At 59.4% G+C, this 12,852-nt stretch overlaps 1 protein-coding gene across 2 annotated transcripts; it reads right to left on the minus strand.

The window, feature by feature from the left end:
- Nucleotides 1-658: 658 nt before the first annotated feature.
- On the minus strand, nt 659-11,920 carry SIK1 (salt inducible kinase 1). Of its 2 annotated transcripts, XM_057545166.1 has the most exons (14): nt 11,801-11,920; nt 11,221-11,391; nt 10,621-10,737; nt 8,126-8,189; nt 7,814-7,975; nt 7,552-7,676; nt 7,334-7,457; nt 6,440-6,663; nt 6,112-6,261; nt 5,545-5,667; nt 5,209-5,425; nt 4,431-4,706; nt 3,500-3,734; nt 659-3,027 (listed from the first exon to the last, which is right to left on the minus strand). In XM_057545166.1, exons 2-14 carry the CDS (start codon nt 11,374-11,376, stop codon nt 2,643-2,645), a joined length of 2,358 nt encoding a protein of 785 aa, XP_057401149.1. In that variant the 5' UTR covers nt 11,377-11,391; nt 11,801-11,920; the 3' UTR covers nt 659-2,642. The 2 variants fall into 2 exon arrangements, with proteins under 2 accessions (XP_057401149.1, XP_057401150.1); XM_057545167.1 differs by lacking the exon at nt 5,545-5,667.
- Between the last annotated feature and the right edge of the window lie 932 nt (nt 11,921-12,852).

Raw genomic sequence — 12,852 nt, forward strand, 5'->3', positions numbered from 1 at the left:
CTATTTAAGGAACTGCAATACTGTTTTCCACAGCAGCTGCACCATCGTACTTTCCCACAAGCAATGCACAAGGGGTCCAATTTCTGCATCCTTGCAAACACTTTTGTTTTTTTGATAATGACCATCTTAATGAGTATGAAAGGGTTCAAGAATTTTTTAATCAAAAAAGATTTGCCAGGCATCAAAATGAAGAGAACCCTTTGGTCTTCTGGCAGCCCCATCTGCCCTATTCCTAGAAGGTGGTGATGTCAACTTGAAAAGACCAGGAAATAGTTTGGCTGTGAGATTCTTCCAAAGCCTTGATTTCTAGGTGGATTCAGAGAACATTGTGGGTGAAGAGTGAAGCGTGAATGGTGCCCTGGGAGGGGACGAACCAGCTGGAAACACACCTGGGTGTCAAGACATCCAGCCGATTAGCAGAGCTGCCACCTGGGAAGGGGTCTGAGCACCAGCGGGCCCCCCCCACCCCTCCCAGCCGGGGCCACTGAGCGCCCGGCCCTCCTAGCAGGTCAGGGCTCAGGCCTGCAGCTCGGCTGAGCGCAGGAGCTGGCACTTGGCGCTCTTCCCCAAGACCTGAAACTCATCGAACCTGGAGGAAGCAGCTCGGAAGGAAGGAGCCCCCCACAGAGAAGCCGGGGAAGGAGTCAAGGTTTCTTCCCCAAATGTTTTATTTAAATATTAAATTAAAAAACATACATCCACTAATCATTTGGCATACATTTCTCACGTGAACATATGAAATAAAATAATTAATTCAGTTATGGTAAAAAACCCAAACTATGTACATCTTCATCAGATGGCGTGGTGCCTTGGGACAGGCTCCTGCGTCCGGTCCGCGGGACCGCGCCGCTGAGAAACCCGCAGCACACGCGTCGCCAACACCGGACACAACACGACACACGTCTGACGGTGACGGGAGGAAACCGCTGAGAGTAAAGTGCTTGTCGTGGTTCTGAGGCCTTTGATCAATGGCGTTAGAACAGGTGCGTTAAGGAGGGAAGCGGCCTCGGGGGAGTCGACGGTGCCTCCAGAAGGTGGAGGCCGAGACTGGCGCCCCGGGGCCTCCGGCGCTCTCCTGGCCCAAACCTTCCTAGTCACGGGAGGCTTTGGTGACTTCTTGGCAGCCAGGTGCAAGGACAGTCCTTTGTCCCGCTCCTGGACACAGCTACAGAGCAGCGGCGGCGGGGCCAGTGGGAGATGCCCACACGCACAGACCCGGGCCGCCTCCCCGGCCTCTGGGGAGCCGGCAATCTTTGGCTTCTACACGTGCCACCTTCCTGGTTCGGCATCACCTGGGCCTAACGCTGCAGGCTGCGAGAGCCGACACGAGCTGAAGGCACCTACGTTGGTAAAGGGACGGCACTGACTGGCCACAGGGATGGGGAGGAGCGGTCCTCCTGCTCAGCCCAGCGGCCTCCGACGGACCGAGCCACCACCTGAGTTCACCTGCCAGGTGAGCGTGCGCCTGGTCTGCTCCCTGCCGGCCCCGCCTCCACACGGACCCGGTGCCAGAGCTTTGTTCCGTTACCAGAGAGGGAAGTTCAAACCAGGAACACAAAAACGTAGTAAAAAGTATAAAAAATAAGTAGTGTATGTTTGTCTCCTATGTATATACATGTACAGTATTCGCTTTAAAAAAAGAACAAAGCTTGAACAGCACTGACCTCTCACTTCTTTTTCCTAAAACGAAGGCCCACCAAGCACAGGGCCTGGGCAAGGTGGGCCGTCCCCCGACCGCAAGCGGCCCATCCCTGTCCCAGCATCACAGAATCGCCATATTGCACGATCCCCCCTCCACCCCAAGTCAGTTGTTCTTTTTGGACCCTGATAATGAAATGCATAAAAACTTAATTAGCAGCGGAAATAAGAGGTGCAGGAGGAAGAGACTTCCCCAGCTCCCTCGAAGGTGCCCTGGGGCTCCAGGCCGAGTGACCGGGGCAGGGGGCGGGGAGCCTCCACCTCGCGGTCACCCCACCCCACCCAGGTTCCTCTTTGCAGCCCCTCCGAAGAATCCTGGAAAACCAACTCCCGAGCAGTTTATAAAACGTCTCCTCTAAAATAAGAAAAACTATCCTCTGGGTTCTGATTTTAGGGGAGAGAATTCCGTGAATTTATAGATTATCTTCTCTTGGGCTGGACGTTAGAGCTTTTCAAGAACTGATACATAAAGCAGAAAGTTCACAGTTTTCAAGTGAAGCCTAAGTGTTTCAGGAAGTGGAGAATTGTGAACTAAAAAAAACCCACTAACACATGCACACGCACACACACGCGATGGGGACGCACGGCTCACACCACGGTTTCCTGGGGGCAATCGGCGACCCCCTCCCCCCCCCCCCGTGACCCCGACCACAGTGCTGCCAGCTCCACCCGCTGCCCTCCTCCCGCTTCCATCCACCCGCCCCAATGACAGGCCCCTGGATTATTATTTTTCTTCAAAAAGTTTCCAGTCCCTACTCGGAGTTACAGTTGCTCAGTGCAAGGGAAAAAAAAAAAAAAAAAATCAAACAAAAAATAAACTAAAAAGCCAAAACACCAAACGTATTGCTTGTTTTCCTTCTGAACAGTTCTTGGCTTTGAGTCCGGAAACGTCTTCACATACTCTGAAATTATTGCTTCGAGAAGTCACAGCCCGGCCGGGCCCCTCACTGCACCAAGACAAAGGTGCCCAGCGGGCCGGAGGTCAGGTCCTCCATCTCACAGTCTCCCTGGGGCAGCCCCGCGGGCTCCAGGCTCGGGGACAGCGTGGCGAAGCGTGGCTGGGGGGCCGCGGCGGCAGGGCCGGGGGCCGTGGAGCTGCTGATGCGCAGGTGGGCGTCCAGGAGCTGGGCGGCCGACGCCACCGGGGAGCCCCCGGCCTGCAGCAGGGGGGGCGGCAGCAGCGGGCCGGGCCCCAGCCCCAGCTCCTTCTGCAGTCCCGACACGAGGAGGGTGCCGTCGCAGGGGGCGAGGACCAGGGGGGCTGGGGGGTGCTGGGCGGCCGGCTGGCAGCCGGGTGGGGCCGCCGGGTGGTGCTGTAACTGGAGCAACCTGGCCAGGCCGAGGGACAGGGAGGGCAGGTCAGTGCCGGCCGGCGCGCGGCTGCCCCCGCCACCCGGCCAGGCTCCCACACGATCGGGTTTCCACCCGCCAGGGCTGGAGGGCCCGCCCCGTGGAAGTACGGGCTGGAGCTGCTCGGAACACGCCACTCTGTGCGTGACTCATCCCCTGAGCAATTCCTGGCATTTCATTCCCCGTCTTGCTTTCGTAGCAGCTCAGAGATGCCAACCAGACGTGACATTCCTACCCGCCGCCCCCTCCCTCCCCCACTGCGGGCCGAGGCTCCCCACCCCCGCCCCCAGCTACTGGGAAGGAGCTGCACAGCTCTCCCCCAGCCTGGGCAGGGCGGCGCTTGGCTGGCTACGTGCAGAAGCGGGAGTGCAAGGGGTAAGGCCGCTCAGAAAATCCCAAGCCACATGAGCCCTGCCCAGGCCCCGGCACCAGTGCCAAGCGGGCGTCTTACCTCTGCTGGTGCAACACCTCCTCCAGCAGGCTCCTGCCCTCCCGGCCGCCGGCCCCGCCGCCGAGCAGGCCCGGGCTCTGTGCGGGCAGCTGGAAGGCGCTCAGGCCGCCCCTCGAGGTCCGGCTGGAGGAGGAGGGCTGGCACACCTGGCGAGCCAGCCCCTTGATCTTGTTCAGCCCCAGAAAGCCTTTGGTCCTCGCGTTCTTCCGCAGCTGCTGCCGAAAGGCTTTCAGCCCTGGGGACAGGCAAAGTCAACAGGTATACGGACCCGTCCACCAGCCCTGGCCTGACGGCCCGTCGCTTGCTGGGGCTTCCAGACAGTGGGGAGGAGTATGGGGGGGGGCCGAGGGGCGTGAACGTGGTGGGATGAGGGGACCCGCACGCCTTTCTACAGGGTCAAGGGGCCCTCTGGTCACCCCATCACTTCATGACAGCCCCTCTCCTGGGGCTGGGACATCAGTCTCTTTTGGGGTTTGGTTTGGGACAGCAGTTCCAGCCCTGAAGAAGCACACGTCTGGGCAGACAGTGGATCCTTCGTGGAAGGAGGGCGCGAGCAGTGTGGGGGCCTCAGGAGGGGGCTGGGGCCCCACAAGCCCTGGGAGGTGCCAAGAGAGCCTGGCTGCCAAGTACGGGCTGCCTTTGTGGCGGGTGCCTCCCTGGCCATCCTCCTCCAAGTCAGGAGCTGACGCCCGCCATCCAAGCATCTCTTGGGCTTTTAGGACCAGCTACTAGAGGCCGTGTGAGCTCGTCCTAGAAGCCAGGGCGTCTAGAACCCGGGCAGCAGCTTCGGCCTGCCCAGGGAGCACAGCTGCTCCACCAGGACCAGCTAGAAGAGGGGGTTGCCACCTGCCATTAAGGACAAAGTGATGCCCTCCGGGGTGCGCACGGGTCTCCTGGGGAAGGCAGAAGTGGGCGCGAAAGGGGAAGTCACCTTGAGTGAGAGAGGTGTCCGACGCCCTCCGGCCCTCCTGGAAGCTGACGGGGAGCGGGGCGGCTCCCCCCAGGGCCCCCTGCGCCTGCAGCACTGGGGTGGCGGACCGGGTCCCCAGGAGCGGCGAGGCCAGTCTGAGCGGGGAGCAGGCACTCAGCAGCCCCTGAGCAACCAGGTGTCCACTGAGCCCAGCCAGGCCGTCACCCGCAGAGGTCAGGCAGCTGTCGGAGCTGGTGCCTTCGGAAGGACTGGCCGCGGAGGGTGAGACGACGATACCTGCAGAGCAGTAGGTGCTGCTGAGGCCAGACGCACCCGGGGACGCCCGACACCCTTCACAGCAAGTCCAAGTGCTCTGGCTCCGTAGCTTCGCGCCTGCTGCGGCGTCTCCCCGGCCCTCAGATGGCCCGTGGCCCACTGACGGGGCAGACAGCTGTACCCTCCCCACCCCTAGCCTCAACTCTGGGGGGTAGGAAGTCTGTGACGGCCAGATGCCCCCAGAGTCCAGGAAGCCTCGACGGCCAGCACCACGGGGCTGGGCGCGCAGCTACAGCCAACAGGTGGCGCTTGGACCCGGGACTCAGAGGGGCCTGGGCCGAGGACCTGCCCTGCTGGCCCCCGAGGGCAGCTACACCCCACGCTGTCCCTGCCACTCGAGTGCCACCTGCGAGGTCTAAGTATGGTTCACGTGGTCTCGGGCGATTCAGGAATGGCAGACCTGAAGACGCTGCCCGTCACAGCCCACCCACTGGGCGTGGCCCTGAGCCACGGGGATGCTTACATGGAGGGATGCGCGGGGAGAAGCAGGTGGAGACCTCGGCCAGCGTGTGCCTCCGGCCGGTGCTGCCAGGTGGGGGCTCCCGTGTCTCCTGCTCCTCGTCCAGGCCCGGGCCCCGCCTGGCCTCCTCGCGGATGGCCGTGTCCAGCAGGCTGCTGGGGGAGACGGAGCGCCGCCGGCACGCCCCGCGGCAACCGGTGTCCACGGGGAAGAGCAAGGGCTGCGGGGACACACACAGGCCGGTGACCCCAGCGCTCTGTGAGGCCCGGCCCCGGGCGTCACCACCACTGGGAGGCAGACCGGCCCACCCCGGACACCGCCTGCGAGGCGCTCGCACACCTGCAGCGAGCTGTGGAGGTCACAGTCAATCTCAGCCTGCAGGACGGACTGCCCCAAGGCCTGGGGCTGCGCGCAGAGCAGGGCGGAGCGGAAAGCGTCGCCGGGTGGGCCTTCCTGAGGCACCTGGGGGCCAGCAGATGAGGACAGAGGCCGTGAGGGACAGAGGCAGGGCACGACTGCGAGCAACACAGCGTCGCGGAACAGACCGGCTGGCTTCCCTCTGAGTTAACAGGCGTCAGCCGCCAGCTGCGGGCTCAGGACACGTGTGTAGCCCCCTCCAGGGCCTCACCGTGTGGGGTGACCAGGGGAATCGGCCAAGTGGTGGCGCCAGGGGCCGTGAAGGAACGGGGGGTGGTCAGGCGGGGCCTGACCCCCAGCAGAGCGGCTGCCCCCCCCCCCCGCTTCACCACACGGGACCCCCCGCCAAGTGCCTAACGGGAGGGGGTAGATGACCTGGGGGCTCAGCCCGCGTGCCCTCCCAGGCATGTCCGAGCAGGGGATTCCTAACTTGGGGACACAGTCCAAGGCAGAGACACGGGGCTGGGTAGCGAAGGCGCTGCCCCTCACCTCAAATGCGCTGAGGTCCGAGCTCCGGGGCCTCTGCTGCCAGGCGTGGCCGGGGCGGGCCGGCGGCTGGGCGAGCCGGAGCTCCTTCAGCCGCTCCAGGAGCAGGTAATAAATGGCCGCGAAGTGGTTGTAGCTGCTGTTCTGCAGCGACTGGGGGCAGAGAAGCGGGGTCAGAGCGCAGCCGGCGGGGGGGGCTCCCTGAAGAGCCAGCTCCCGCGCTGTTCTGGGGGGGCCGAGAATGCCCTTGCCCGTGGGCGAGCCGCCCGTCCATCAGCCGCACGCCCGGGAAAGCGCACCCTCCCCACGGCAGGCCAGGCCGGCGGCGCACCTCCACGGTCCTCTGTCGGTCCACGCCCAGCGTCTGCATGATGCCCAGTGCCTGCTCGTCATAGCTGCCCAAGCTGGAGGCATAGCCGAGCAAGGAGAAGACCGGGCAGGTCGGCTGCCGCAGGGCGGGGTCGGCCTGCATCCACCTGTGCTGCCAGATCTGGCTGATGGTGATGCGCTTGGTGGGGTCCACCGCCAGCATGCGGCGGATCAGCGTCTCACAGTCTGGGGGGCAAGGGAGGCGCACTGAGCCCGCAAGGGCCTCCCGCACGCGCGTGCCCGCCGCCCACCCGGGTCCCTGCAGGGGACGTGGCTCCCGCACACGTGGCGAGCAGACAAGTGACCATCCCAAAGAACACTGAGGCCGGGAGCGGTGGCCTGGGGGTCACAGACCTGCGCCAAGGAGGGCCACGGGTCGAGGGATCAGGTCCCTGGGGAACCTGGTCCTAATGTCCACCAGACTGAGCAACACCTAGACTCCCCCACCCTGCTGTGACCAAGCATGTGAGGAAGCAGCTGTCCAACACCTTCCAGAGTGGAAGAGAAAAACAGTGTGGGAGGGGTGAGACTCAGGGGACGGGGCCAGCACCCCGAGTGCTGTCGCTGGGCCCCCAGCCGGCTTCGGAGCAGCCTGCATAGGCATCAGCCGGCCCTGTAAGTAGGGCACAGAAAAAGCAGCCAGTGGGTTGGGATTCTTTCGCAGGCATCTAGTAAACACCCCACAGTGACATGGGACTGGCTCCCAGGCCCGATGGCAGACTCAGAAGACGGTCAAGCAGGCATTTCAGGAAATAAATTCCTCCTCCTCCCCCCAAAGTCTCATCCTGGTTACCCAACAGCTCGGGCAGCAGGCTGGTGACCGCACCCGCCCAGGAGAGGCCGGGCACTCACCTACCTCGAGACATGAAGAAGGGGATGCGGAACCGGCCCTCCAGCACCCGCTGCCGCAAGGCCGGCAGGCTAGGCCCGTCGAAGGGAAGAGACCCGCAGACGAGGACGTACAGCACAACACCCAGGCTCTGAGGAGGACCAGACTTGAGTCAGCGCCTGTGCCCCGGCACCAGTGCCCCCTGAGCACCCGCACCCCCCAGGCACTGCACCAGTGGCTCCTACCCAGATGTCCAGCTGGGGGCCTTCGTACTCCTTCCCCTCGAAGACCTCCGGGGCTGCGTATGGGGGGCTCCCACACCACGTGGACAGAGGCTCCCCTGGCTTATAGAAATTCCCAAACCCGAAATCTGAGAGACAAGGAAACAGGCGATGAAGTTGCGGTGCAAACGGCAGGGCCGCGGTTTCAAAGGCTCGTGCAATACGGCACGGGGCCCCTCGCCGGCATGCACCTCCCTCCTGCTGGGCGCGCTCCTGGGCCCCTCACCTGCCAGCTTGATGTCCATGTTGCCGTCCAGCAACAGGTTCTCGGTCTTGAGGTCCCGGTGGACGATGTTATGGCTGTGGCAGTACTCCACAGCTGACAGAATCTGCCAGAACTTCTTGCGGGCTTCACTCTCGCTCAGGTGCCCGGTGGAGGTCAAGTAATCTGAGGAGGGACAAAAGGAAGCTACAGCCCCAAATCCAAAGGTCCGGCCGTCGCCTAGGGCACAACGAAAGGATGCTGGGGGGACCCAAACACTGGAGGGGCCATCAGGACATTTCTTTCCAACAGATACTAAGAATCAGCATGGCTTACCAAACATCTCTCCATTTTTTGCGAATTCGGTGACAATGTAAAGCATATCCTTTGTTTCCATAACCTAAAAAAATAAAGACCTAACGTTTAACCACATAAAGGGAACATACCAACAGTATAAATAATCTACTTGAACCCCAGTAAATTTTTAACTTCTCCAGAACGAGCATGTTTGTTATTTTAAAAAAGGAAAGAAAAGAAAATCTTCCGCAATAAAGAGACAAAGGGGATCCCTATTCAGAAAAAGTTTTTTGAAAACCAGAGGTGAGTTCCTCACTAACCTATCCATCCTGATACACCTCTGCTTCCCAAAAATATCTACTTGTATTGGAACTCTCCCCTATGGTATTTTTAACTCACTTTGCCTCACCCAAAGTGAAGTCTCTGCAGGCCCCAGCAGTAAAAGAGATGGCGAGAGTTCTGTGAGGCCTTTCTTCTAGAAGCCTAGCAGGCAACAGATTATCCAAGCCACAGCCGGCACGAGCTGAATAATAGATAACAGATTCCCCGCCCCACTCGCGTTACTGACCTGCTACAGTAGGGCTGTGAGAGGCCAGCTTTGCCAGGTAAGCTACTAAAGACTCCTCTCCATACAGCAAACTCCTCGGCGTGTGTGTCAATAGCAACAGCCAATGTCACACACACCTTAAAGGTTCGTTTACTGATCGAGAATTTTATTTCACATAGAAAAACAATTTTAAGATTTTAAAACATAACTAATTAAGAAACGAGGTCAAATTCAAATCTTTGGTACTGAAAGAACTAAAACAAACTCGTGTCTGTGTATTTTAAAATATTTCAGAGAGAGACAGAGAGAATACATCTTTACAGAAAAAGATCTCTTCAGGGTTCAAAATATAGTTATTCCTTTAAAAAGGCACTTTAAAGACAACTGCCTTGAGCCACAAATCTAACAAGAAAAGCGAACACAATGCAGTTTGGCTACACTTGTAACTGCCCTTGCCCTGCACGTGTGTGGTAGAGTGACATGTTGTAAGTTTATCCCTTTCCTCAATTTAAAAAAGAGACGGAGGAAGAATTAAGAGTCAACGTGTTTGAAGTTTTCAAAAAAACCTCGAGGAAAGAGCTGAAGCGTCTCACGGAGGTTCTGGGGACTGGGCCAGCTGGATGAAAATGAGACACTAGTGTCAAAACCAGAGCCATAACAATCGCTGCTACCCACTGAACCCTGTCTCCAAACAGTTAAAGCAGCTCATGGAATGACGAGAAAATTCACCCCCAGAAAAGACCTCTACCGCCTGGCTAACTGGGCTCCTCCCGCACGGGGTCAGAGGAGGACAGGAAGATGAGGAGAGCTCTGGCTCATCCCCGCTGTCAAAGTCAAAGACAGACAGGCTTCAGCCCACTCCTGTGGAAACAGGCTGGCACATTGCTCAGGCACTGACATCAGTGACCATGGAGGAAACATCTTATCTCGGCCTGACTCAAAAATGACAACAGAAACAAAACACGAACTGGAGTGCACGTGACTCGATCTCGGCACTTAATGATGCTGAGTAAACTGTCATTAGGGGAACACGAGCCCCGTGACTCCACCTCATCCTTCACCGTAACCCAGTGCAGCAGACTCCCCGGGGGGTCATCTCAACCTCAGTCCTCTCCCCTGCCACACTGTACAGCTTCGCCTTGCCAAGGGCACACACACGTCCCCACGCCGTCCCATATTCATCTCGGATCCACGGGGTTTCGTGAGAATCGTCAAAAGGAACTTACACCCAACACATCTGGGAGTAATATCAAACGTCTGCAAAGAACTTATCCTTGTGCAAGTAGACCCGAGTTCATTTTGCAGAAGCACCTGGCTAAGTAAGAGATTTCCTTTGCTGTCCTAATTAAATCAGCACTTAGTTTCCAAAGATACAATTTATTAGTTTCAAGGGAAGAACAAAAAGTCACAAAGCAAACCAACAGAAGGACAGGGTGAGGCATGTTCTTAAAGCGGATTAGATGGCAAGTTCCTTTTGCTCTCACCGCAGCAAAGGCATCTCATCTCTCCATTTTTGATGGAAGGGTTGAAACGGGACAGACAAATGCTCACTGCAGCCTTTGCGCAGATAAGTTTACGTAAACTGGTAAGAGCAGCTGGTTTTAAAGATTAATAATTATCTGCAAAGGTAGAAGAGTCTAGTTTCACTCAAATTCGTCCCTTCACACTAAATGGTTGACTTACGGCAATGTAGAGATCTAGCTGTTTGTTTTCATAGTAAATTTAACAACCGACCTCCACGCATTCAAAACTGGAATGAGTAACACTACCAAACAAAACTTTAACGAAGCAAATCTGAATTATGATCCAAGAGCAAGAAAATTATTGCACAGCTTACAAAAGTCAATCTGTTCACCTTATACAATCAACCCCCTGACTCCTACAAACACCCAAAAAGAGGGACAACCTTCAGAGACTTAATTGTTGAAAATAAAAAAAATGATACACTTTGCCAGAAGTAACAGTGGAGGCAAACTTGAGTCCTTACCTGATAAAGCTTTATGATATGAGGATGATTCAGAAGCTTCATGATCTGAACTTCACGATATATTTTTTCCAAATTGCTTGAATCTAATCGTGTCTTGTCAATTATTTTTATTGCAACCTACAGATTTTTAATAGACAAAGGATATTTTGTTTGAAAAAGAAAAACCCTCTCATTTAAGCTAATTTACACATTTCATTTTCTGTAGGTTAATTTCTAAAACACTTTATGTCCCCAAAGGTCATAAAAAAGTTCGGGAGGAAAATAACGAAAGTAACCATTAATATTATTTAAAAAGTCAAAAATCAATAAATGTCCTAAGTCTCTGCAGGCTCACTTTACAGGGCTCCAGCTGCACTCCTAGGTTATTTAGTCATTATCCTCCTGGCTGTCCCCCAATATTTGTACAAATTATGCATAATCATAACATAAAGCATTTTTTTCCTTTTCCAAACTAAAAACTGTCAGCGTTTAGACCTTAGGACGAAGGACCCCACAAGCAGGGATTCCACCAGCTTCCTCTGCTCCGGGGAGCGGGGGGTGTCCACCCGCAGGGGGTGCACCCCCAGAGGGTCCACCCCGGGGTCCCGCCGCCCCACGCACCTGCGTTTTGGTAACTCGATGCCGGGCCAGCTTCACCACCGCGAAATTGCCCTTGCCCAGGGTCCGCTCAATGTCGTAAAAGCCCACCCGGAGGGGTTTCTGCTGTCCCTGGCCCGAGCCCGCGGGGGCCGCGCTCAACTCCGACATGATCACCATGGCTCCGGGCCGCACCTGCGGGCGGGGGGCGCGCTCAGCTCGGCGCCGGCCGGCCCGAGCCCAGGGTCCCCGGCCCGCCGGGCGCGCGGAGCCGCTGCCACCCTCCCCCGCCGGCGACCGGCTCCACAGCGACCCCGGATTCCGGGAGCCCCGCGGGGCGTGCGCCCCGCTCCCACGCCCGCCGCCCGTGCTCGGCTCGGCTCGGGCTCCCGGTCCCAAGCCCTGCGGGGCGCGTGGATCGCCGCTCGCGCTCGGCTCCGTCCCGAAACCCGGACCCCTGCTCCCACGCCCCACCACGCCGCCCGCCTCACCACAAAGCGGAGCCCGGCGGCGGCGCCCCGGCCCGCGACCCCCGCGCGCGCACCTGCGGGGCCGCGGAGCCCGCAGCCCCGAGCCCAACGGCGGCCGCCTGCCCGCGCCTCACCTCCGCCGCCCTCGGAGAGCCGAGGGCGGGACGCCGCTCGCTCCGCGGCCCCCGCCGCCCGCTCGGCCTCTCGCGCTGCCCGGCCGCCCGCTGCTCGGCCGCCTGCCGCCCGGGCCGCGCCGCATGTCAGCTCTGAGCCGAGCGCCGGGCTCTCTGGCCGCACGCGCCGCCAGCCCCGCCCACCGGCCCCGCCCCGGTCCACCCGGCCCCGCCCTCACCACGCCCCCACGCCGCCGGCCCCGCCCACGCCGCCGCCGCCAGACTGATACATCCCCATTGACGTCCTTTTGACGCCGGAGCGACGCGCGGCCGAGCGCCAGGCGGAGGGAGAGCGCGAGATCGGGCCGTTGCCAAGAGACTGGCGGCTCTGACGCGCGCGCTGATGAGGCCGTCGCCACGGCGACCGCGGGGTGGTGACGTCAGGGACGCCGGCCGCCCGAGGCCCGCCCGCCAGCGCCCGCGTTCCCGCCGGCGCGCGCCCGCTACCGGACGCCGCGGGCGCTGCGGGCGGCTTAACCCTTTCGTCCCCGGGTGCAGCCTTCCCTCCTGCATGCGCGCGCACGGCCGCTTTCGCCCGGGTCCCCGTCGTCTCGCACCCTGACAACAGGCTTGGTTCTAGCGCGGTTCCGAAACCCCTTGAAGTGCCGCACAGGTGCGGCTGCGTCCTCTTCAGCCTTCTACTCCAGGTTCCTCATTATCAGGGTACGGGTTTCATGTGTCCCCCAGTTTCCGTTGGAAGTGCTCGGCCTTGGCGCCTCTATTAGGGGAAGTACCAGATGGGGCCCGGGAAACCTCACAGACTCGCAGAATGGGCCATACGGGCTGCAGGTGACAGCAGGCCAGATCCCACACCCCAAATTGGCCACCCAGGCCCAGAGGGGAGCTGCCACCCACCAGGGACCCTCCGGAGCGTGGCAGCTGCATACATGGAGGACCTGGGCAGCCCACTTCGATTACTCTTGCTCCGTAGGAGCCTCAATTGTTTAGCAAGTTAGAAACGTCCACACAGGAAACCTGGCCGGCATCTCTGTAACCTACGCCAGCGCGGGGCG

The sequence above is a fragment of the Balaenoptera acutorostrata genome, chromosome 4 (assembly GCF_949987535.1).
Source record: "Balaenoptera acutorostrata chromosome 4, mBalAcu1.1, whole genome shotgun sequence".
Lineage (NCBI taxonomy): Eukaryota > Metazoa > Chordata > Mammalia > Artiodactyla > Balaenopteridae > Balaenoptera > Balaenoptera acutorostrata.

What these genes read in the sequence shown, in the direction of transcription:
- SIK1 (XM_057545166.1), bottom strand. Translation starts at nt 11,376, where the DNA reads ATGGTGATCATGTCGGAGTTGAGCGCGGCCCCCGCGGGCTCGGGCCAG. An exon ending in CTCCCCGCGCATCCCTCCAT is followed by an intron (nt 4,707 to 5,208) that starts GTAAGCATCCCC and finishes ACTGCTCTGCAG; the next exon opens with GTATCGTCGTCTCACCCTCC. An exon ending in GGACACCTCTCTCACTCAAG is followed by an intron (nt 3,735 to 4,430) that starts GTGACTTCCCCT and finishes GCCTGTCCCCAG; the next exon opens with GGCTGAAAGCCTTTCGGCAG.